At 55.6% G+C, this 24,599-nt stretch overlaps 2 protein-coding genes across 7 annotated transcripts; both read right to left on the bottom strand.

The window, feature by feature from the left end:
- Nucleotides 1-79: 79 nt before the first annotated feature.
- Nucleotides 80-5,127, bottom strand: Asic3 (acid sensing ion channel subunit 3). 6 transcript variants are annotated; one of them, XM_046429892.2, is made up of 11 exons: nt 3,286-5,097; nt 2,563-2,713; nt 2,002-2,129; nt 1,649-1,847; nt 1,509-1,565; nt 1,257-1,404; nt 922-1,013; nt 762-841; nt 588-659; nt 390-448; nt 80-257 (listed from the first exon to the last, which is right to left on the bottom strand). In XM_046429892.2, the coding sequence occupies exons 1-11, from the start codon at nt 3,817-3,819 to the stop codon at nt 179-181; spliced, it is 1,599 nt and encodes a 532-aa protein (XP_046285848.1). In that variant the 5' UTR covers nt 3,820-5,097; the 3' UTR covers nt 80-178. The 6 variants fall into 6 exon arrangements, with proteins under 6 accessions (XP_046285848.1, XP_046285853.1, XP_046285849.1 ...); XM_046429897.2 differs by lacking the exon at nt 390-448 and having other exon boundaries at nt 3,286-5,113; XM_046429893.1 differs by lacking the exon at nt 762-841 and having other exon boundaries at nt 3,286-5,110.
- Nucleotides 5,128-5,710: 583 nt separating this feature from the next.
- Abcb8 (ATP binding cassette subfamily B member 8) lies at nt 5,711-22,657 on the bottom strand. The gene is made up of 16 exons (XM_046429878.2): nt 22,464-22,657; nt 19,738-20,050; nt 19,266-19,421; nt 19,095-19,189; nt 18,865-18,970; nt 17,838-17,999; nt 17,646-17,731; nt 17,394-17,491; nt 16,913-17,018; nt 13,485-13,518; nt 13,165-13,301; nt 12,899-12,993; nt 12,590-12,723; nt 11,630-11,777; nt 8,545-8,795; nt 5,711-7,926 (listed from the first exon to the last, which is right to left on the bottom strand). Exons 1-16 carry the CDS (start codon nt 22,556-22,558, stop codon nt 7,798-7,800), a joined length of 2,145 nt encoding a protein of 714 aa, XP_046285834.1. The 5' UTR covers nt 22,559-22,657; the 3' UTR covers nt 5,711-7,797.
- Nucleotides 22,658-24,599: the final 1,942 nt, after the last annotated feature.

The following is a 24,599-nucleotide window of genomic DNA, read 5'->3' as shown; positions in this document are numbered from 1 at the left end:
TGACTGCAGTGGACTTACTGGGCTGAGAAGAGCTGACCTTGGCCCTGCTAGCCTCTGCCCTATAAGAGGAACACCTGAGGCAGAAACATTAAAGCTTTATTTGGGATGAAGACAGCAAAGATGTGCAGGCAGGGCATTCAGGATGTCAAAGTGTGGCCCGAGGTCATACAGAGCATGTCTAGAGCCGGGTGACGAGGTAGCAGGAGCGGTGGGAGGCAGACAGAGTCTTGGTGACAGCACAGGGCGGGGTGGGGGGCCTGGGGAGACAGGCCACAGTACTGGGGCAGGGGACCTTCACTTGATGCCTTGTTCCTGCCCTTCAGGACCTGGACTGTACCCTCTGGACCTGTCCTGCCCCTCCTCCCTTGAACTTGGCCATTTTGTGTTACCTGGGGCCCAGATTGAAGTGGGGAACTTGGGTTCCATGGCTGCCCAGCCCTTCCTGAAGCTGTGGGAAGAGGAAGAGAGTCAGAGGTAGGGCCCAGCCAAGGTCACTGCACATATCTCCCCCACTTCCCACCAGGGAAGCGTCCTAGGCTGCCTGAGGAGGCTGCTGGAGGTGGCAGGGAAGGAAGAGGGGCTGTTACCAGAGTGGTGCTGGAGTGCTTCTGGGAGCGTCTTCTGTTCCAGAAATACCCCAGGACCCTGTCTCGGAACACCTGAGGGCAAGCAGCAAGGGGAGGTGGCCAGGTAAACCTTCCCCCTGGACCCTAGTGGCCAGATTCCTCTCCCCACCTTCCCCAGCTGGGGCCCAGGCCCACCTCACAGAGGTAGTCTAGGATCTCAAGGATGGTGAGCAGGCTGGCCCCGATGAACAGCCCCATCTGACCCCCAATGTCACCTGTGGAAGCAGGGCGCCTGTCAACTTATGGCCACTTGCCCCGCCCACGCCTCCACAGACCCTGGGCATTCAGCACACACCAAGCAGCTCTGACACTTCATAGGCTTTCTTCTGCTCCACTGTTTCAAAGTTAAGGGCCTCAAAGAAGATGTCCAGAATGAGCACGTTCTCCCTGGAGGGGAAGAAAGGCCTGAATGTTCGCTGGCTAATCCTTGGTGCCGGCCGCTGGCAGCAAAATGATGTGGGGCTTCTGGCTCCTTTCAAGAACCCTGGGAGGGACGTCACCCCCTCGCCCCTGGGTCAGAGCGCTTGGGCAGTTTGTCCAGAGCCCCAGACAGAGCTCGTGATGATGTGGACTGCCTGGCCGGGCCGCGCGCCCTCCCCGCCGGGACCCTGGCTCGCTGGAGGGGCTCACGCGATGTAGGCCTCGCTGCGGTTGTATTTCCGAGCCAGGTAGCGGGCGGCAGCGCGGCTGGGGATCCGCACCATGGAGAGCTCCTTGGCGTAGCGCGTGCTGGCGCAAGGGCTGGGGCAGGCGCACGCGTCCTTCCGCAGCATGGCGTCTGCGGGCCAGCGAGCCTGGAGTCAGGGTCCCGCGGCCAGAGGGGTGGGGGTCAAGGACGGGGCGGGGCGGGGACCTGGAGGCCGAGGGAGGCTTGTCTCTTACTCAGGGCCGGGTTGGCGCAGTCCTTGTACTGCTGGGGGCTGCACACCGGCGCGCCGCCTGGGGAGGGGAAGGAAGCAGCTTCAGGAGCCCAAGTGTCCCCTAGCCTCCACCCACCCCAGGACACGGACCCTACTCCTTACCAGGCATATGCATCATTCGACAGCCGCACTTTCGAGCCACGTAGCGGGTCTCGCAGACCAGGCGACACCCCATTAAGCTGTAGGGAGGGTTGGGGCTGGGGCTGGGACTGGGGGACAGGGGATCCGAGAGCTCCCGTTCAAAGTCGGGGTCCAGAGATACGGAACTACAGTCGCCCCAAGGCGGTGGCAGGAAGCTCAGCTGTGAGGGGTGGGGTTAAGGAGACTTATGGGAGAATGCAAGAAGTCACTGGAGCTCAGCCCCTGGGACAAGCTGAGGAACTGCCTGTAAGGGTTGAGGTGGTGCAGGACGAAGGAGGGGCTGGCAGCCTTGAGGGAGGCACAGGTGAGGATACTTGCTGCTTTTGGCAGGACACAAAAGTCTGATATCCGGGGGCAGCCCCGAAGCCCAGCTGGTCGATGATGGGGGGTTCCTCCTGGCTGTGGATCTGCACTCTGATCCCTGCCTCAAACGGGGTCTCCTCTACAGGGAGGGGTCTTTGAGGACAGAGACTGCAGCCCATTCTCCCCAGTTCTGGGAAGAACTGTTCTGCCCCTCTTTGCATAAGGGATGGAAGTGCCTCAGCAATCACATCTTGACACCTCCACCCTCCTCTCCTTTCCCTGGCCTTTTCCCCTTTGTTCCAGTACTGGGGATCCAGGTAAGTACTGTACCACTAAGATCCACCCCACCTCTTTTTATTGCTTTTGTTTTTGAGCCTTGCTAAGTTGTGTGGGCTGGCCTCAAAACTTGCGATCCTCCTGCCTCAAGCTCCTGAGTAGCTGGAATTACAGGTGTGTGCCACCACACCAAGATCCCCTAGGCTTTTGCACCCCATTTCAGTTACCTGTCCTAATGCATGTGCTCCATACCCATGTGATTGGCAGACCCCACTGTGTGTGTGTGTGACCCTTACCCATGTCTTTCCACACTGGCAGATACTCCTCTTGTTGCACATCTAGCATGATCTCCAGCCCATTGCCGGCACCACCCTTGGGGGTGGTGAGCAGCTCTGCCCCATTGGCACCCGAGTTGAATGTGTAGCACTGCCCCATCCGGGTGAAGATCTGGGGGTGCAGACAGGGTGGCAGCCCTCCCCCCAGACAAGCACATGGGCCTAGGGACTCTCCCTTCCTCATACTCTGGGTCTCTTGAACCCTGAAGCCCACCTCTTGATGCCCCTGACCCCCCAATGCAGATACATATGGGTGAGCCCTCTCAGACACCCATCTATCACTGCAACTCCTCCAGCCTCCAACTCCCACCAAGGCCCAGGGCACAGCCTACAGGGAAAAAGAAGTGGACCAGTTGCCATCCTGGCAAAACTTTGAAGAGACAGAGGAAAGCAAGTCCAAGTCCCCTTCTCCTGGCAGAGAGGGCTTTTCTGCCTAGAATAGAATTGTCCACTGGAGAGTTCCTTCTCCAATAGTAGGGTCTCTATAGGTCAGCCCTTAGGTGTGCATGACGATTGGGAGATGAGGAGGGGACCCCAAGGAGGGCCCCTTCCCGGGCTGAACAGAATGACATGGCTCCCAAGAAGGAAGGGATGCCAGGATGCTTGCTAAAGTTCTCTGACTTCAGGAGAGCCTGGCTGGCAATGCTGGGGAATGTGGGTCTCTGGATAGAGTGGGTAACTCACCACAGTGAAATTCTCCGGCCCACATGGCTGGCCTCGGTAGCGGCAGTCCAGCAGCATGTCCTCAATGGAGTGGCCAGCTCTGGCGTAGAGCTGCTCCATGTCAAAGGTGGGACTGGGCATGAAGCCCGGTGGTGCAGGGGGCCGGCCCAGGGAGCGCAGGAAGGCGGTGTGCTCAGCAGGGTCCAGACCCAGCAGTGAGGGCCCAGCCCAGTGCAGGTCGTTGGGTGTAAGGCGTGAGCGGCGCAGTGGGTTGATGTTGCACAGAGTGACAGCTGGGAAGGTGAGCCGGTGGCTTTCACACTCATCCAGGGTCGTCTCATGGTGGAACTCCCCATAGTAGCGCACCCGTTCAGCTACCTGGTAGAGGAAGGCTGCCAGCGACAGGAGCACGGCTGTGGCCCACAGCCCGCGGCGCAGGGTCAGGCCACCAGGGCCAAAGACATGGCCAAGTCCATGCAGCGTGCAGCTGCTGGCGAACACACGGATGTCTGAGGCTGGCCGGCAGGCCTCTTCCAACCCTGAGGGGGGCTTCATGGCTGGAACCCAGGAGGCGCGTGGAGAGGTCCCTGGGGCTGGTGACCCAGGGGCTTAGAACAAGTGAGAGAGGGTGGGTTGGAGGACTGGCAGGGATGGAGATAGGATTCAGGGAGCCAGGAATTCAGGTGAGGAGAGGGGAGGAGGAGGTGGCAAGGAGAGGAGGGAGAGCAACAAAACCAAAGGCAGGAAGGCACTGGCCTGCTGGGATGGGTGAGGTGACCTGCTGGTCCAGAAACCTTCCCCAGACACAGGTGGCGGCTCCCCTGGGCTCAGCGCTGGACTGGGGGCTCTGCAGCAAAGTCCAGGTAGGGCGCAGGCAACAGAGGCAGGCAGGGGCTGCAGAGCAGAGTTGAGATGGTGCTGAGCTGGCACTGCTGCAGAGGATTGGGTTTCAACAGTGAGGGGGGCAAGGGGGCCAGCAGAGCAGTCGGGGGGGCGGGGAAGGTCCCTGGGGCCCCAGGCTGAGCCATTAGCGCAGCACTGGGGGGGTGCCGTTGCTGTCAGAGACCAGAGGCGCCAGGAGGAAACCGCAGCAGCCTTGGGTAGGGCTTGAAGGGAGCCCAGAGATAAGTTGGAACTGGAAGTGCCAGTAGGACCCTCCAGATGCGGCCTCTGCACATCAGATCTGAGGGTTTGTCGCTGACCCTTAGTCCAGCCCCTCCCTCATTTTGCCTCTCCTGCCTTCCTACTATCCCACCTGGGATCATTTGTTCCTTCAGAGTGGACTTGGCTGTTGACCAAACTAGAGAGTAGTGGGAAGTTTGACATTGGCAGATCTCTTCCCTTGCTGTCAGCATCCCAGCCTACACTGGATGGTCAGGGTGCTCTTTAGGGCCACATTCAGGGATTCTTTTTTCCTGTATATCAGATCCTACCTCCCTATACTCAGGCCCTCCTGTTGGAGAGGCTGGCTTCTACCAGTGATTGTGGGCTTACCTGCTACCCTATTACTTCATGTCTCTTTTCACTGACCCTGTCCTAGAGACCATGTGATACCTAGCACCTGGAAAACCCCATCTTTAGAAGTGGCCACATGCCAGTAATCCCATTGATTGAATCGTGTTGTTTATTTAACCACTCCCCTACTGATGCCCATAGGGGGTTTCCAGTCTTCCCATCAGTGTTGCTGGCCATGCCATTGCACAGATGTAAACTCCTGGAAATAGAAACACTGGGTCAAAAGGCCACTGTGTTAGTAATTTGGTGGATGTCACCAAATTCCCCCATGGCAATTATGCCATTTTGCAGTCCCACCAGTATCAGAGGAGGGAGCGCATGTGGCTGTTCAGCATGGGACTCTTCTAAAGAAAAGGAATCTATGCCCATGAACCAGCTGTGTGTGCCCTTGAGAGGGCAGAGCTAGCACCCGATCTGACCAGAAATGGTTCTTCTCACTATCTAGAAAGAAGAGTAGAAGAGGCGGGCAGGGGGCCTCCCAGCAGTTGGGGCAGAGACACTCAGAGCTGATGTCCACAAGGACTGTGCTAGCTGGCCTGCAGCAGGCAAGGGGTCAGGTCAAGCAGAAACGTTGTGGCCCAGCTCGGAGCTGCAGGGGTGGGTCTGGGAGCATCCACACAGGGGTCCTCATCAGTGTCAAGCTCTCTGCTAGTGAAATGCTCATCTACCCTTGATTGGGAAACTGCTCAACACTTCCCTGTGGATCTGAGAACAGAGGCTTATCTCCATTAATTTACTGCAGTTTCTTTTTTTTTTAAAAATATTTATTTATTTTTTTTAGTTCTCGGCGGACAAAACATCTTTGTTTGTCCGTGGTGCTGAGGATCGAACCCGGGCCGCACGCATGACAGGCGAGCGCGCTACCGCTTGACCCACAATCCCCAGCCCCTGCAATTTATTTCTAATAAATTCCATCTTTGTCCAAAAAGCATTGTAGGCCACCAGATTTATTTATTCAGACTTCCAGCTGAGTAGGAAGCACATATTTCCACCAGCCAAATACGGCTACACCATGCTGCAATGGCTCACAGGCTTCAGGGGGCAGGGGCCATCTCGGACTGAGTGGCACGTGAGAAAAGTATAATACTTTGGAAGGGATAAGTGGATATGATGGCTTGTAGCACAGATGTGACCACTTTCCCAGGCTATTGCACCGTGTTTTTAAGTACTTCACTGTAGTTCATCTTATTTATCCCTTGGAAAAGACTTTTCAAGACCAAGCATAGCCAGACCGTATCTCTGCAGAGTAGCTGGCACAGCAAGGTCAAGGTGAGCTTACAGGCCAGTGAGTGCAGATGCACAGCTCATCTGCCTGGCCGTGGGGTTTCTCTAACTTCTCCAGGTGGTGGGAGGAGGGCAATTCCGGAAGAGCCATCTTGAAGCTGGGTGGCCTGGGCCTGGAGGTGGGATGGGAAACAGGAGCTGTCTAGCTTCCTGCCCTGTGAGGAAGGCATCAGGCAACAACCAGGCCTAGGGTTGGGCAGAGCAGAAGGGACCAGCTAGGACGCCGAGTCCCCGCCCAGGCTCTAGTTTAGTGGCCAAGCAACCCGGAGCCAGCCCTAAACTCTTGCTCCCTGGACTGCAACCTCTGATCAGTCAGGAAGCAGGATACCAAACAAGGATGTTGGGGCCCTGGGGCTTTTGGATGGCTTGCCCCATAGTGGTATCTGGTCCTAAACCATGCCCACAGATGCTTCAAGTCCCAACCTGGCTCCTGCACTCACACCTAAGCCACTGCTGCCTCTTTTACCTCATTTGTACACCACTGCTCCTGCCCCCTGAAAAATGGAAATACTTCTTTGCTGCAGGAAAAATGCAAAATGCTTGGCTGGTTCTGAAGGGTGGCACAGGCACCCACTCTCCCCATGCCTCAGAGAGTGGGACTCTGTGGAGTCCCAGTCTGGAAATGGCTAGACAAGGGAAGACCCTTAGTGGGAAGAGACAAGGGCAGCATCAAGGCAGGAGGCCACCAGCCCTGGGAGTAGATGAGGAGGACTGGTGCATCTGCAGCATCAGAAGGACATAAGGTCCTGACTGCTTTTGGTTCTGGGCACCACTGCAGTCCAAGAGCCTTTCACAGTGCCTTTCTTGGACCCCTAGAAGCCAGCTGGGACCCAGAACTGTCTCATTCACAGCTTTGGGGCCATAAGCACGTCACTAGGGCTGTCGGCCTGTCCATCCCCTTCCAAGGTGAGGCCCCAAGCCACGTGCTCCATGAGCCTCCCCATGGCTTTGCACCAACTGCTCCCCGTGGGCACCACGGGCCCACTGAGCATGCTGGGTGTGCTGCAGGCCCCTGTCTCCTTCAAGCAGGAGGCTGGCTCACAGTCTCACCAGGTCAAAGACTCAAGTCACACAGGGCAGGGACAGTAATAGTGTCCCACCCCTCTTACCCCAACCCATGTGGGTCCTGTTAAGCATCTGTCCCCTTGGAGATGGTGGGTAAAATCCAGATATTAAGACTGTGGTAATGGAGGAGAGGGTTGGAAGGGAGGATGTGTGGAGGATGGACCAAGGGGAGGCTCCTCCTCTCAGGGTCGGAGAGGCAGCAGGGACTTTCCAGTGGGAGAGTCAGTCCCCAGTTTACGAAGAAGTGAGATCCTAGCAGGAATGGGGAAGAGCTCAGGTCTGGATTCCCAGGCCTACTCTTGGACTCTGAATTTTCAAAATTTCCTGGAGCTGAGGGTCCAGACAACTTCAGGCTGTTGGGTAGAGCTGGGGCAGAGAGAGGACAGAGCAGAAAGGCCTTGGGGATTCTGCCTCACCATGTGCAGCCCAAAGATTCTGTGCTCTGGCAGGAAGGCAGTGGCAGGCAGCAGGGCTGAGAGTGAGTGGGAGAGATACCACCCCCAGCCCAGCTGGTGGGCCTGGCTTTACTGTGAGTGGAGAGGCAGCAGTCACAGCCACACCTAGCATGCTGGCCCTCCAGGGGCCCAGTCCCTGGACAGCTCGCCCAGCTGAGCTGTCCCTGATGCTGGGCAACGACCAGACCTCAGAGGGCCATTCTCAGGACTTGTGCTAGTGGTTCCTAGGGCCTCTGGGCTTCTCTCGAGGTGAGCCTGATGTTGGTGGGGTGGCCAGGGCCTGCCTCCGGATGAGCTCTGCATAGAGGCCACCCTTCTTCAGGAGCTCTTCGTGGGTCCCAGCCTGGAAGGGGGGAAGAAGGGCCTGAGGGTCACTCAACAGCATCACATTCAGAGTCCTGGGAGGGCTGGCCTTTATCAGTCATTGGGCTCCTGGTCACTTAAGCCAGTGATCTTCTGGGGACACATGGAAAACACAGTCCAACCTGAAATGAACTGCCATTGCTGAGGACACAGCTGTTAGTGCCCATCCCTCCTCCACAGGACTACGGAGGAAGTACATTGACTCTTCCTGTTAGCCCCCTCCCCTGCACTGAGTCTATGAGCCAAGCCCACAAGCTCTCTGAGGATCTGCTCCTAATGGTCCCATCAGAGTCCCTGGTGTAGCCTCTGCCCTCAGCCCTTGGGTGGCCAGCCCTGCCCTGGGCCCCATGCCTACCTCCAACAGATCTACTTTTCCTTTTAATCCTGGGAGCCTCTGATGAGCCTCTAATGAGCCTCTATGCCAGGGGACAGAGAAAGAAACCAATGCCTCAAGAGGCCAGGGCTTGTGCAAGGGTAGGGATTCTGCTTCTAGGACATGGGGCTGGGCCAGAGGAGTTGCTTCTCTATGCTGCCTTTTCCACCATCCATGGCTAGAGCCACCCTAACCCACTGCCCGACTCCCCAGGCCCACACTGACCTCCCAGACCTGTCCATTGGCCATGACAATGATGCAGTGGGCTGCACGGACAGTGCTGAGCCGGTGGGCAATGACCAGCACAGTGCGGCCAGTGCTGGCTCGGTCCAGGGCCTCCTGCACCACCCGTTCAGATTCAGCATCCAGCGCACTGGTGGCCTCATCCAGGATCAGCACTGTGGGCTGCTTGATGAGGGCACGGGCAATGGCCACACGCTGCTTCTGGCCACCAGACAGGGTTGTGCCCCGCTCGCCTGCATGGGAAAAGGATAAGGTGAAGGCCTGAAGTGATCCTCGGCTCCACACTTGGGAGTGTCAGGCAGAGAGGCACTGGGTCCTTCCTAAACTTCCCCCTAGTCCCTCTGGTCCCTCCCCAGAGTGTCCCTGACACGTCAATGCTCGTCCTGCCTCTCCAAGGGTGGGGTGTCATCTGTCAGCTCCCTGGTCCCACATCCCTGTGCAAAGAAAGCAGTGTACACATGTGCACACCAACATGAGTGGTCAGCACAGCAGCCTCCTAGCATGCAAGGCCTCTGGGCCAGGCAGGTGGCCCTGCCCTGATGCTATAGCTTGAGCTGTCGTCCTGGCCTCAGGGACTCCACTGCTGTGGGGACCTGCTAGGATCCAAGGAGACTCCAGGCATGGCGGCATTTGAAGGCCACAGAAGAGAGCAGAAGTGGCAGCTGGTGAGCCAAAAGGAACTGTGAGGTGATGGCAGGGTCTTGAGTTAGTGAGGGGGCAGCTCTGAGAAGCCCACACGAGCAGGGAGCATGCCAGGTTCAGAGGCACAGGAGAGCACCACCCAGGGAGAGATGCCAGGGGTCCTCCCACTCAAGGTAGTGCGACCACCCAGGGAGAGACGCCAGGGGCCCCCCACTCAGGGCAGTGCAGAGCCCAGTCATGTGGACACAGCTAGATTAGCAAGGTGGAATTCGACAGGTGGCTAAAGAAAGGTCTCAGCCCAGGGGCTGATGCTTGCTCAGACTAAAGAGCCAAGAGTTCAGTTTTCCCATTCTGAGAGGTGCTGATACATTCTGCAGCAGATCTAGCATGTGGGGCGGTAAACAGAGCCCCAGAGATGGAAAGGAGAAGACCTCTTGCACCTAAAGCTGCAAGCCACCAGTGCACATGCTATTGTGCTGCTGCATGTCCCCTGAACCACCAGAGCCCTCTCCTGGGAAGTCAGAAGAAAGACCTGCACAAGACACCAACTGTTATGTTGATAAATGCTTCTTTTTTGGCGGGGAGGGTATGGGAGTGTGGGAGACCAACCTCGCACATAACTTGAGTTAACTCCCCTGCTGGGCGATGTGCCATCAGGCACCCATGCTGCTAGACTGCCCTTCTCTTCTAGGGTTTGAGTGACTGTCTTCTTGCCCGGGCTTGTCTTCCCTACAGCCCCGTGGGTGGAGCTACGCTCACCTGTTCCTTTATAATATAACCTCTTGTCCTGTTTAGATAGAATCTTCCCTGGAAGTGCCTTGTGTGTGTTCCCTTCTCTTACTGAAGTGGCACTCCCTTTCTCCACAGAAAAGCCTGCTTCACCATGGCTCATTTTAGGACTGTCAGCAAAAGAGTCCGTTGTAGATAAACTTCCTATTTTCATGTCACCCTGTTTACTTGGCCACTGGCCGAGAAGACACCAGCACTCCAGGTACTGGGCACCCCCTTACTAGTTTTTCACAAACGCATCCAGTATAGTACTTTGTAGAAATGTGCAAACAAGGCCTCTGGCCTTGAGCTGGGCTTCACAGAGATGTCTACATTTTTAAGATAAGTTACAAATGGGCCCATGGTAACAGCTGGCAGAGGGAGGAAAGAAAGGGGAGATGAAGCTCTCCCCTTCTCAGGTGCTGTCCTTGAAGAGTTAACATGCTCAGAACAGTGAAAGAAAAAGCTGCTTTTATGTGAACTTCTGCAGATTGCGAACTTCTGAGCCCCTCCCCTTACATGCTGGGTATAAACTCTGAAACTCCCTGAACTCGGGGTTCAGGGGATTGATTGATTACAGCAAAGGCTGTACCCTCTGAACCTGGCTGCAGCCCAATAAAACTGTTTCCTACTATCTTCGGTGCCTGGCCTCGTTTGTCCCTACAACATTACTGTGCCCTTGGGTGTGGCCTACCCAGACGTCAGTCAACCTGCTGACAGTGGACATCATGAAGATACTCAGCCCCCTGAAACCTGACCCCTTGCCTCATTTGAATAGCTTCTCTCAATAAAAGGAGTCAGCGCAATAAAAGGGGTCAGCGCATGCTCTCTCTCTCTCTCTCTCTCTCTTCCTGCAGACCCTTAAGGTTAGAGGAGCTGTCACAGTGACTCCAAAGAAAAAGGTATTCGTGTCTCTCTCTTTTTTTTTTTTTTTTAATATTTATTTTTTAGGTGTAGATGGACACAACACAATGCCTTTATTTTTATGTGGTGCTTAGGATCAAACCCGGGTCCCGCCCGTGCTAGGTGAGCACTCTATCACTGAGCCACAATCCCAGCCCCATATTTGTGTCTCTCGTGTGGTTATTTTGCGCAGCCCAGTTAGCCCAGTTTACCTGGAGTGACCATTGAGCCTTTTAGTTGCGAACAGAAACTCCGGCATGGGAGATTGAACTCAGGGGCACTGGTCCACTGAGCCACATCCCCAGCCCCATTTTGTATTTTATTTAGAGACAGGGTATCACTGAGCTGCTTAGTGCCTCACTTTTACTGAGGTTGGCTTTGAACTCACAATCATCCTGCCTCTGCCTCCCAAGCTACTGGCATTACAGGCGTGTACTACTACACCTGGCAGAGGAGACACTTTTAAACAGTAAGAAAAGAAGAACGAAACAGGAGCCAGAGGAGGGGGAAACAGTTATGAGGCAAGAGCCCCCCATCCTCTGGGCTTGGAATGTGGTAGGCTCTGTGAATCACTTGCATGGCCAGAGTCCTGTCTCTCACTCCCTGTCCGGTGCTCTGGCCCTCCGGAGCCCTGCCTGTCTCTGCAGCCCACATGGTCTGCTGTGCTGAGCCACATGGGTCAAGACTTCCCGGCCCCCACAGAGCCTCATCACCATGGAGCCTTGCAGACCCCAGCAGGCATCCTCCAACTCACCCACAATGGTGTCATAGCCCTGGGGGAAGCTGCTGATGAACTCATGGGCATTGGCTTCCCGTGCAGCTGCATATACCTCCTCGTCAGAAGCATCCAGTTTTCCAAAGCGGATGTTCTCCATGATGGTCGTTCCAAACAGGACTGGCTCCTGGGGTGGGGACACAGAGACAGTGTCTACAGGAAGTCTCCCACTCTGCACCAGTAGGAGTGCTTTATGCTGCTGAGCCACATCCCCAGCCCTTTTTGTTTGTTGTTTGGAGACAGGGTCTTGATAAATCGTTTAAGGTCTCACTAAGTTGCTGAAGCTGGCCTCAAACTTGAGATCCTCCTGCCTCAGCCTCACTGGAGTGTGCCACCCTACCCAGTGAGACTCTGTTTGACTAGATCCCTTAGGGGTAACTTAGGGTGAGCCAGAAGTTCAAAGTCAGAGGTCAATCAAGTGAGAACACAGTGGCCCATTAAGGGGAAGTAGAAGTGGGTGAACCCTGTGAAGCAGAGGTGGGAAGGGGCTGGATGGCATGGCCAGCAGGCCTGGCAGTGATGGCAGCAGGAGGGTATTGCATTTGGCCCTCTCCTGAGGGGCTGGCCCTCATGGGATGCCTGCTTTTTGTCCCAGCCTGCAAAGGAAGAGTGCCCAGCACTTAGTGGGTCGGTGCTGGCCCCCAGCAATCCCAGCCCCTCTGCTGCAGGATCCTAAAATGCCCGCCTGCTTAGACTGCTGTCAACAGAAGCAAAGTGTCCCTGCCCTGGGAGACCAGTGCAGAGCTGCAGATGTCCAGGGCAGGGACACCTTGGATCCAGAGGACAACTAGGAATGGTGAAGAAGTCGAGGCCTCCTAAGGGGCAGCAGAGGGAGAGTGGGGGAAGGAAAGGCCTTGAGGACTGAGAAGGGGAGGCCCGGGAGGAGGGACTGGTGAGGGGAGCCCACCTATGCTGCCCACACTAGCCTCTGGCCCATACCTGGCTGATGAAGCCCACCACCTGGCCCCGGAGCCAAGAGGGGTCCAGGGTGCGCAGGTCATGTCCATCCAACATCACCACACCGGCCGTGGGGTCGTAGAAGCGCTCTAGCAGGGATGCCACCGTAGTCTTTCCTGAGAGTTTGGGGTTGAGAGGGAGGAAGCCAAGGTCCAAGGAAAGAGGGACCCTTATGGCAGTGGGAGCTCCCCCGGCCCAGGGCAGAGAGCTGGGATCTTACTGCTTTTTTTGCTCCCAGCCCTGTTCCAAGTGGCTGCCACAGAAAATCAGAGGGTGGGGGGCACTGCTTACCTCCCCCAGACTGGCCCACAAGGGCCACAATCTTGCCAGGGGGCAGCGTCAGGGTGAAGTCCTTGAGTACCTCAAAGCCAGGGCGGCAGGGGTAGCTGGGGGAGTCAAAGAGAACCCTGGTCACAGCAGGCTCCCAAGTCCCTTGGGGCCCTGCTCCCTCCTGAGGCACCTGGTTCACAGGGGCCTTCAGCCAAACACCCCACCCGGCTCCCCTCCAGTCTTCAGCCCAGAAAGGCCTGTCCCTGTGCCTGCTCACCGCCGCTGACCTGAAGCTGACGTTCTGGAACGTGATGGAGCCACGGAGGTGCTCCTTGGGGATGCAGCAGCCCCCCGAGAGTGGGATACAGGGGCTCAGGGTCATGAATTCAAAGACACGGGCACCTGCACTGAGCCCCCGCACTACCTGTGGAGGAATCCAGAGTTTGTGTTAAGGAGGGAGTAGGGGCTCCCAGGAAAGGATGCCCCTGGGTGCTGGGGTCTGGGACATGGTGCCCCCACTGCAGGCCATGGAGCCAGGATGTGACCTAGTTGCCCGTCCACAGGTGACGAATGGGACTCAGTCCATATCCCAGTGTCGCCCACTCACCTGACCAAACAGGACAGAGAGGTTGGCCATGGACCTGCGGACAGAGAGGTTGGAGGAAGTGGCGACAAGAGCCAGTGAGAGGTGAAGGACAAGGAGGCTTGAGGTCAAGTGCAGCGAGGTCCCTGACATCTGGAACTGCAAGAACCCTGGGATCTGGTGACACAGGTCACCAAGCCTTGCTTCCCTCCTTGGCTGCATGAGGACAACTGTCAGCCTACCCTAGGTCCTCAGAGGGAGGCTCCAGGAACAACGAACATGGAATGAAGACCCAGAGTCTCAGTTGGGAGTCTCTATGCTGCCCTGGCCTACGGGGTGAAGTCAGCTCAAAGTGAGGGATGACATGAGTCTACGAGGAAGAAGCCCCAGCTGAGCCCATGACTTGTGGCCTTGGCCACGAAGACACAGATGCCTTTGACAGAAATCAAGGTGGTATGGCCCACGAGGGGAGGTCACATCTAACATTAGACTCCCGGGGAGGCAATGACTTATGTTAAAAAGAAATGTGGAAAAAAAGCAGAATCCACAGAGAAAGAAAACAGAAGACACCGGCCACAGGGGGATCTTGGGGGAGACCCCAAAGTTCCCTGACAAAATTTTTACTGTGGGCAAAATTTCTACTGCAGGTGTGTATGTGGAGAAGATGGGCCTGTGTGTTTATCTGTCTAGACAGTGGGTGGCCTTTGTCTTGCCAGGGCTGGGCACAGGGCTGGCTGGCTGCTGTGAGCTGGGAGAAGATGAGTCAAGTCTTAGTCACGGGTCCCTGAACGGCCTGGCCGACCCGTGACGATGTGTGTGCCACAGAGTACTCAGGGTCCTTCCTAGGAAGGGGAAAGACTGACTCCCCAGGACTCTTGGCCTGCAGGACTCACTTCAACCAGTGCTGGGGTGGGGGTGGGAGGAGCCCCAAAGCCCTCCAGAGCACGGCTCTGTCAGGCTCAGCCCTCGCCAAAGGGAGTGGGGAGGCCTTGGCAGGGAAGAGCCAACCCAGTGAGCTATCTGTTGATGAGGTGGAAGAACGGCTCCACAGAGATCTGGAAGCCATTAGAGCCTGGCAAAGGGGCCACCGCAACTGAAATCCAAGACGCGCATGACTCATAGGCGTGCAATGACCTTGCGCCCAGGGATGCCGCAGGATGCAGACCACGTGCTCTGCCCAGGTGGGTCCTGGCCCCAACTGTGGTCTGTCTGGGCGTCACCCCATCTCTGCCCAAAAGAACACTTCAGATGGGGTGCAAGGTGGGGGCTACACTGCTCTGCTCCTCCCTCCCTCTGGACCCAGCACTGACACCTGTGCCCTTGGCGGCCCAACAGGACTCGGGAGGAAACAGCAGCTTCCTGAAGACCCAATTCTTCAGAGGCAGGCAGGGACCCTTGGGACAACACAGACTGTCTCCCTGGGCAGTCCTGTGGCTATTACACAATCCTGCTGAATGGCTGGCTGGGCAGTGCAGTGGGGGAGATGAGGAGACTCCTCAGGCTAGGAAGGGGAAGGGGCCTTGGGAGCAGGGTCAGGGCTGATTTTCTTAAGGGAGCCAGTGGGTTTCTTATGGGTCCCCAGGTGAATCAGCACGGGGTGCCAGCCCTGGGAACCACGGGAGCCAGAGGAGACACCCCAAGCCCCGCCTCTCCCATAATCAGAGCATCTTTGGATCCTGAAGCCGCCAGGGAGCAGTGAAGGAGGGATGAGACTCTCCAGAACCGGAGGGTCTGAACATGGCTGGCTCAGGGAACACAGAGCAGAAACAGGGCCAGGGTTCCCGCTGCTGCAGGAGAGGATGGAATGTGCTGTGGGATGTACATCTGGGGCAAGATGGGTGTTCTGTCCGGGGTGAGCATGGGAGCTGCCCTACTCCTTCTCTGGTTTGGCCTCACTTCCCTCAAGGCACTCAGCTCGGGGCTGAAGGATTCTCTAGGAAACTGTGGACCTAGAGCAGTGATAAAGAGGACTCCAGGCAGGGAGGGGCACCACCAGATCAGGAGCGCCATCTCTGGAAGGAGTCAGGGGCCAATGCCCGGAGAATGCGGGGGACCTCGGGTGACGTGGTTGCAGATAACGCAGGTCTTCACTCTTTAATTATTTATTAGGACATACTCACTCTTTAATTATTTATCACAACGTGTATTTATGTGCAGGCCATGTGTGGGAGAAAGCAAAGAAAGCAGCGGTAGGAACTGCTCATGTTGAGCCGGGAGAGGGAAGGGCCTGGCAGGACTGCGGTTTGTCTGGTGGCTGAGGAGGCTGATGGGCTCCAGGCTGCCTCACAGGGCAGACGGGGTCAAGTGGAGCAGGGAGTTTCAGACCAGTGAGAAATGACAAGACATAGGTTGGGGTCTGCAGGGGCAGAGGGTCCACTTCTCATCCCAGGGAATGGTTACAATGGGGGCAGCTCTTAAAAAGCTTGTGGAGTGGCTCAGGAGGCTGAGGCAGGAGGATCTCAAGTTCAAAGCCAGTTTCAGCAACTTAGTGAGGCCCTAAGCAACTTAGCGAGACCCTGTCTCTAAATAAAATACAAAACAGGGCTGGGAATGTGGCTCAGTGCTTGAGTGTCCTGGGTTCATTCAATTCCTAGTACCAAGGGAAAAAAAATAACCAAAAAACTTGTGGAGGATGGTCTAGCCACCAGGGAATACCAATCAGCTTCAAAACAGAATGTGAGGAAACTTGCGCACCCTCTAGGCTCAAGCAGCCAGTCAAAAAAGGATGGAAGCTGCATGACTGCACTTCTGTGAGGTTCCCAGAGTGGCCAGAGTCAGAGAGCAGGGTGCCAGGCTGGGGAGGGAGGACGGGGAGTGGCGCTCAACGGGTTCAGTCTCACTTTTGTGAGATGACAAAGTTCTGGAGATGGGTGCTGGTGATGGCTGCACAAGCTTGCACCTCAACGGGGCAAGGGCAAGGACATCTACCTCATGTGGATTCCACCACACGAACCATTTTAAAAATCTGTCAAGGGGGCGCTGTGGCTGTGGCTTAGCGACAGAGCACTCGCCTTGCACCTGTGAGGACCTGGGTTTGACCCTCAGCACACATAAAAAAAAAATAAATTAAATAAAGGTACGTGTCCGTCTACAACTAAATACACACACACACACACACACACACACAAAAGTCTGTTAAGGATGCTTGTGAGTGGCCTGGAAGGCTGAAGATACCAACAGCCTTCGAGAATGGAGCCGGTGAGTCGGCTGGAGGGCTGGGACCCTCCAGCCTGTGCTCCTTTCCACGAACTTGCTTTCGCCACGTCCACACCCCCAGATGTCACTGAGCCTTGGTTGTGGGCCCAACATCAGCCCAAAGTCATGGGTGGGGAGCTGGGCAGGCCTGGGGCTGGACTACAGTCCCCCAGAGCATGCTGGCACCCCGAGTCTTGCCAGACAGGGCACTGGAGGGGTCAGGGGGCATCTTAGGGATGGGAACAGCCCTCACTCACCTCTGCACCGTTTGGGAGGCCACCAGGAAGGACATGAGGTCTCCTCCTGTCAGCTGCTGTCCAGCCACAAGGGAGCCCCCAACAAACAGGGTGCCCAGGACCATGCCTGTATGGGAAGGGGACAAACAGTGAGGAAGAAAGTGGCAAGTGACAACAAATGAATTTGGCCTGTTAGTCCCGACTCCTAGCCCTGCTCAGTCACTAGCTGATGGGGGAATCTAGGCAGAGTGGTCTCGGCCTCGATCTCCTCCTCTGCAAACAAGCAGGGCAGGCGCCCCCTCCATGCTCCCTTCTGGGCAGTCCTGCAATAACACACCCACCACCCTCCCGTCACCCACAAGTGTCATCAGCTGGAGAACCTGATAAACGAAGGCGCTCGATGGATGCCCCAAGAGCATGGCAGGGGAGCGCAGCTCTCACCTATCTCTGCTCCTCCCCTGGCCACAAACCCATGTCCCCTCCCCAGGCAGACCCCACTCACAGTTGAATGCAATGTTGGAAAGCCCTTGGAACAAAGCAATGCCTGTGCCCAGCTCCTCTGCCTTACAGCGGCAGCTCTCCAGCTCTGCTCTGTAGCGTCTGGGGAGAAACCAGGCCAGGCAATCAGGGCGCAGCTGGGCTGGGTGTGGAAGGGGTAGGTGTGCATGGGAGGATGCAGCTGGGTGGGGTGTGGGAAGGGGTAGGTGTGCGTGGGAGACGCTCTGGTTCTGTGCTCCACCCTTCCAGGACTCACTCCTCTTCCCGCGGCTCCATGGCGAAGGCGCGAACTGTCCGCACGTTGCCCAGGGCCTCATCGGCTACGCCTGTTGCTCTGGCAACCTGCATTGAGTCCGGGGCACAGGAAGTCAGGTTGGAAACAGGAGGAGTGACAGAACAGATCAGAGAATGGGAGGACGCTAAGGGGACACCCAGGGGATTCCAGTACCTGCTCCTGACACTGGCGAGACAATTTGCGGAGACCTGAGCCCATCAGGGTGCCAACGCCCATCAGGGCAGGTGTGGCAATCATCAGCAGCAACGTGAGGCGTGTGGACAGCATGGACAGGGACACCAGGCAGCCAGCCACCTGGGTGCAGCTGCGCAGCCCCTGTGAGAAGGAAGGGGGGACAATCCAGCAGCAGAAGCAGGACATGGGACTCATGCTCACTCACCAGGCCCAGGACACCAGAGGCCATGTGGCACTCCTCAGTCACCAAACATAATCCCTCTGGATGAGCTGGGGTCAACCAGCAGGCAGGAAGGGCTGGGTCAGAACGGCACGGACTATGCCATTTTCCCCCAGAAAGATGTTTGCTTCTCTTCCTGTTCCAGAAATCAAACTACGAGAATCACAAGGGGATATGCCCCCCTGACAGTCATGGGCCAGTGTCATAACCCAGAGGCCAGAGTGATGGAGGGGTGGATAACGGGAAGATGTCAGTGTGTAGTAAATAGCAACTGCAAGAGCTCAATGCTGGCCAGAGACTGACTGGCACCCTGGGGATGGGCAGGCCATGTGAGTCTGCTCCTACGGGGAAAGGGTCTGGTCCAAGTCCTCAGGAAGGCTTTCTAGGGGAGGAAGGATTTTTTTTTTTTAGTATTGGAAACTGAACCCAGAGGGGCTTTACTACTGAGCCACATCCCTAGCTCTACTTATACTTTTTTAAATTTAGAGAAAAGGTCTCAAAATAAGTTGCTTAGGGTATCACTGAACCGTTGAGGCTGGCCTTGAACTCCTGCCTCGGTCTCCAGTGTCACTGGGATTAGAGGCATGCGCCACCCACCCACCGGGAGGATTTCAGCCTACGCTGACTGTGCGCTGCCTCGGCACCTCCCAGCCATAGACTTCTGTGTTCTCTCACCCACACCCTCCTGGACAGTAGTGAGCACTGGCTGTGGACCCAACACCAGTCAGAAGTCAGGGCTGGGCCAGACCGGGCTGGCCTCATGAGTCCCATGGGGTGAGCACTGACCTGGGAGATGACGAGCTTGAAGGAAGATTTAAACTCCTGCACATCAGTTGTCAGTCGGCTCACCAGCTGCCCAGTCTTTTTGGCATCAAAGAAAGCAATGTCTTGACTGGTGGTGGGACATAGGGGCAGCAGGTGGGGGGAAGGAGGGAGACGTTGGTCCAGGATGCGACTCACCCCAGATTCTCCCCGGGCTATCAGTCACCCTAGCCCACACCCTGTGTCTAAAGTACCGAAGCAGTGAGCTGAAAAGGGCCTTCCGCATGTCCACGGCCATGCGCTCGCCAATATAGGACAGCAATACCAGGTACCCGAAGGTCAGCAGTCCCTGTGAGAGAGGCCAGTGCAGTTAGGGAGGACCCAGAAAGGCTTCACTGTGCCCTGGGCCCTCCCCCCTGCAGTACCTGGATGCCGTAGAGGACAAGCAGCTGTGTGCTTATCTTCCGGGACTCAGACACGAAGCTCCCCACATGATCCCTTGTGTACTTGGCCACGATCTCTACCAGCTGGCCCAGGAGCAGGGGGATCTGCACATTCACCAGCGCTGCACCCAATGCCAGCTAGAGGGGGGCAAGGCAGAGTAGACAGACACTTAGAGAGAGGGGCCACTCTCCCTCACCAGCCCTGACCCTGCCCTTCCTCTCCCATAGCAGTGCCTCTTTGAGAGTTAAAGCCCAGGCTTCCAGCCCCACTGCAACCCTCTATCCTACAAACCAGGCTACCAAGGTCTTCTGGATGTCCTCAGACCCTGGGGCCCCAAGGCAACACTTGCTGCTTCTGATGAAAGAATGCTGACCCTGCTCTGGCTTAGGGCTTCTGCAAATCCCTTCCTGGGTCCTTTTTCTCCCCAGTATGAAACAGCAGGGAAAGCCTCACCACGATGGCTGCACCCAGGACCAGCACATGGGGGCGCAGAAACTGCCAGAAGAGCTTCCAGTTAAAGTGGGACTCCACAACACGGGGTGAGGGGCAGGCGGGCAGGGCCTCTTCTGCCTCACATAGTGCCACAAGGCAGAGGCGGGGGTACTTGTAGAGCACTGCAGAGCCCAGCAAGGCTCCCCCACCCCAGCACCAGGCAGAGGGGCTCCGGCTGAGAGTTGGTAGGGCTTGAGGGAGGTGGGCCCGGAGCTGTGACCGCAGCTGGGACACGGCCCTGAGGAGGGAGGTACCAAGGCGGCCATCTGGGGACCTGCAGGGACAGAAGGTCATTGGTGGCTGAGGACCGAGTCATCCATCTTTCAACTGACCAACAAATCCCTGATCTCTGGCTGAGCTTCCTAGAAGCAGAATTTCCTTTTCTTTTTAGCTCCTGACACTGCCTTTTTCTGGGCTGTTTTTAAAGATTTATTTTTCAGACAAGGTCTCACAATGTTGTCCTGAATGGCCAGGAACTCCAGGGCTCATGCAGTCCTCCTGCCTCAGCTCCCAAGTAGCAGGAGCCACAGGTTGCAACACCATGCTAGGTTCTCAGCTCCCGAGACAAGTGTACACAGTGACACTGCTAAGGAATGCGATGGCTGAGCATAAGTCAGACCTTAAAAGTGTTCTTCCCCCTGCATGGTCTCCCAGGCAACACCTTCAGTAAGGCCCCTTCAGCCTTCAAGGGCACCAACCCAGGTCTGTGCTGGTCTCCAGGACTGTCCTTTCCCAACCACAGTATGTCAGGGCTGGAGGGCACATAATAATGGCAGCTAGTTTACAGCACTCCTTTTCCAGTCCTTTTCTGGCTTAGGGCTTCTGCAAACCCCTTCCTGGGTCCTTTTTCTCCCCAGTATGAAACAGCAGGGACAGCCTCACCATGATGGCTGCACCCAGGACCAGCACATGGGGGCGCAGGTGAGGTCCAGAAATCCTCCATGAGTAAGGATCCGAGGTTACCAGCAAGGTAAGCTCCTGCTCTGCATGGGACACTGTGTTGCTCATAGTGGGGATGGCAGATATGACCCCTGCAGCACTGACAAGGGTCCACTGCCTTTGCCTCTTGCCTCCCTGGGAGATGCCCTTATTCTCATTGATGATGAAAAAAATCCATGTGAGTTGAGAATTAAAATTGGGACTCCACAATACTGGGCATGGAGTAGGCAGGAGGGGCCTCGTCTGTCTAATGCAGCGCCACAAGGCAGAGGCAGAGATGTCCCCAGGCAGCAGCACTAGGACAAGAGGGGAACTCTGGTTCTGGTTCCAGAATCCAGGCTCATTCTACTCTGCCAAGTGTGCCATGCTCAAGCTGTGCATAGCAGGACCAGGAAGGGACCCAAGTCTTCTGGCTTATTGCACTCCATCACCCTATCTCCCCTCCTAGGCCTAGAGTGCCATGTGTGACAATGCATGGAGGGAAAGGGCTAGATGCTCCCCTCTCCCGCCACTCCCAAATTGGCTGATGGAAGAAACAGGAAAACAAAAATCCAAAAAATTATAATAGATGTTGAGCAAATGTTTTTTGTGCGCACACATGTCCTCATTAGAAATATAGGACTGTCGGGCCTGACCACTGCAACATTTTACATTGCAATCCAGTACAATGCCCCAAAACAACCCAGTACAGTAAATATATATGTTTGCCACACAAAAAATGGAAGGTTTCACAAAATAATACTTTCCGTTATTTTTAAATGTGTATTTTGTTATATTATATTCATTTTTAAATGGTCCTGGTTACTAAATTCATTTCATGATCTATTGAAAATCACTGACTAAAGCACTCACATATACTTGGATATTCTTTGATGTCTTTCCTTGGGTTTCCTTCTGGTTTAGATAATACCAACACCCTTACTCTTTCCCACAGACTGTTTTCAAACTGTTTAGTAATTTATCATGGCTACTTTCAGCTTCTCTCGTCTTCTCCAGACTCTACGAAGGGCTCCACAGTTGCCAAGACTCGGTGGGTTGCTTCCCAGCACCAGTACTTCCAGCGCTAGCTAGCGGGGGCTCTTGCACTCCCTGCATCAATCAGATGAACTTTCCAGATGACACAGCTCCAAGGGCAGCCCTTGGCGATCTTTTTGCTGTTCCACCCTCAGGTTATTCACTGCAGGATGGAGGGCATCAGTGCCTCCTCACAAAGCATTTACATGCAAGATGTAGTTTCCAAATCATTGCTTATTTCCCACCCACCCCTCTCTCTGGACCAACGCCTATGGAGTGTTTGACCAAGAACGAGTTACAGGTAGACCCCTGATTCCTGCTGAACGCCTCCAGCTCCAGGAACCACTTTCGATCGGCTCACTCTGAATCTTAGAAACATCTCGACTCTAACAACTATTTTTGTCCAAATTGCCAGATTAATTCGGACAGGGAGAACGGGGGCTAGGAGTGGCGCCCCCTGGTGGGCAGTGCGACAGGGGCGTGGTCACTGACCCGGAGCCGGCTACGTTCAGCCGACGCGCAGACGCAGGCGTGAGGAGCCTCCTGCTGGCACCGGGACAGAAGCTATCAATAATTGAGGCCAACTCCCAGGGGAGTGATATTCCGCCTCTGGCCGCACAGCCTACAACTCCCAGCAGGCTCCGCGCGAGCCCGGGGACTCCATCTCCCGGCGCTCCCCACGCCCCGCCGGCCTGTCAATGGCTCGCGCTCCAAGCAGCTTTCTCCCCTTTTACCTGACGGCCGAGAAAGTCTGGAATCGAAAGGATGGTAGCGACCTGCCTGGGACAGGGCCGCCCCGAATCCCGACCCGAAATAAGTGCACCAACATGCTGGGGCAGGAAGACCGGAGCAGCCGGCAACAACAGTTTCACCCTTATCCCACCGAGGTCTCCATGTTGGCTCCAGCCCCCATCCCGACAGCCTCCTCGCGCCTCGGCGCTGACTGGTGGAAAGAGACATCAATTTTACTGCAAGCTATGATTGGAGCAAACGATGACCGCCCTCTTCCTTCTGGAACTGTGATTGGATAGGGTCGTCTAATAGCCCGCCTCCCAGCCGTGGGCGGGGCCGAGTGGGAAAGGGCTCTGCCTCGTGCCCCTGGCTCTAGTCCGCTGGGTGTGTGGTAGGGAGGCCGGTCCTCCCACCTGGGTGATGTGCAGAGTAACGTGTCAGCTGACCTCGGGCGGTTTTCCTATGGATATTCCTGAAGATCTCCAGATGTCTCCCGTCCAGATGTCCTGGGGTCTCTAGGGAGTGTACAGCGCTGGTTCTGGAGTGGGGCGGGCTGGGGGCGGGGAGCGAGATGCGGTGGCGCACGCCTGGAATCCCTGTTACTCAGGAGGCTGAGGAAGGAAGATCGCAAATTCGAGGACAACCTTGGCAACTAAGTGATGACTATCTCAAATAAAAAAATAAAATGCAAATGTTTCCCCACGTGTGGCATCCCCTGGGACACTCCTTCTTCTCAGTTATTGAGAACTTCTAGTATGGAGGTCCTGAAGTTTATCAGACCCATCTCCCAAACAGCCGGGTCTGAGCGACTTGCTGAGGATCCAATCGCACTGGGAACAGCACTGCACCTCTGTTTTAACAGAGCTGTAATTATTTGTTTGCATATTTGCTCCTCCCACTGGGGGTGTGACTTCTTGTTGGTTAGTGGCTCTGACTCATTCTGTTCCCTTCCCCTCCAAATACCTGGCAGGAAAAAGTGCCCTCTGTAATAAATTGACTTTATATCTCCCACCATTGGGGATTGAACCCAGGGGCCCTCTACCACCCCCTTTATTTATTTGTGTGTGGTCTGGAATTTAACTGAATTACACCCCCAGCCCTTCTTTTTTTCTCTATTTTTTTAAATTTTGAGACAAGTTTTCACGTTGCTGAGGCTGGCCTGGAACTTGTGTTCCTCCTGCCTCAGCCTCCTGAGTTGCTGGGATTCCAAGCATGCACCACCACACCCTGCAACTGACTTGAATTGAGGATGGTGGTAGGAAGATCAGTGGGTGAATTTAGAGTAGAACCCAGTCGGGTTAGTTTGAGCTTGGGCTGACAAGTTCAGGGGTTATGGGGAGGGGCCCTGATGTAAGTAGGATGGAATATCTGTGGTACCAAGTGAGTGATGTTAGTAAGGTGAGGGACAGACTAGACGAAAACCCCACATAACCCATCCTGACTGGTGTCACAGAAAGATTTTGAGAATTTCCTAGCCCCCTACAATGTGGGATTTCACTTTGCCACCTATAGAGGAGTTAGGTCTTGTTTTCATAGCTTTGCCTCCTGCTCAGCCATAAAGCTATGCCAAGTCCTGTAACAATGCCCCTCCCAAGAAGGAGACACAGAAAAACAGGTACTCCTGGGCTCACTTTGTGGGCAGATCCATGATTACCTCCACACTCCTCCAGTAAATAATCTAGGAACCACTGTGTTCCTTTCCATGTCATGGATACTGGTCCCTGTCTCAGGCCTTGGGCCTGACCCTGGGGGCCTGGCATCTGCTGGCTGAGTCAGCATCCTAGGCATGGGCTTCAGTAGGACACCTGGTGATTCAGGGCCTCAGGAATGGCGTTGGGCAAGCCACCAGACGAGCTGCCTGGGCCTCCTCTTCCTTGCTGAGGTTACCACAAGAACCCCACTCAGGCAGCTCTTTCCTGGGTCCCCAAATTATCCTTCTAGCTGCCTTCTGAAGCCAATTTAGCCCTTAAATTGCTCAGGCCCTAGAAACTGGATCAGTACTTGAATCAGAGGGCATTAGGGTTCAAGAGGATAGGGAATAAACATAATGGTACTTCCAAGCTCCCCACACTACTTTTCAAATCCAAGATAGCTGCCGTTCCATCCCTTCCTTCACTTCCTTCCTCTTCTTGCTTTCC

This window comes from Marmota monax, unplaced genomic scaffold (genome assembly GCF_021218885.2).
Source record: "Marmota monax isolate L192 unplaced genomic scaffold, Marmota_monax_Labrador192_F-V1.1 WCK01_AAM20220418_F8-fsc00193, whole genome shotgun sequence".
NCBI lineage: Eukaryota > Metazoa > Chordata > Mammalia > Rodentia > Sciuridae > Marmota > Marmota monax.
The sequence above is the reverse complement of the archived record's forward strand: the minus strand, read 5'-3'. Positions and strand labels throughout refer to the sequence as shown.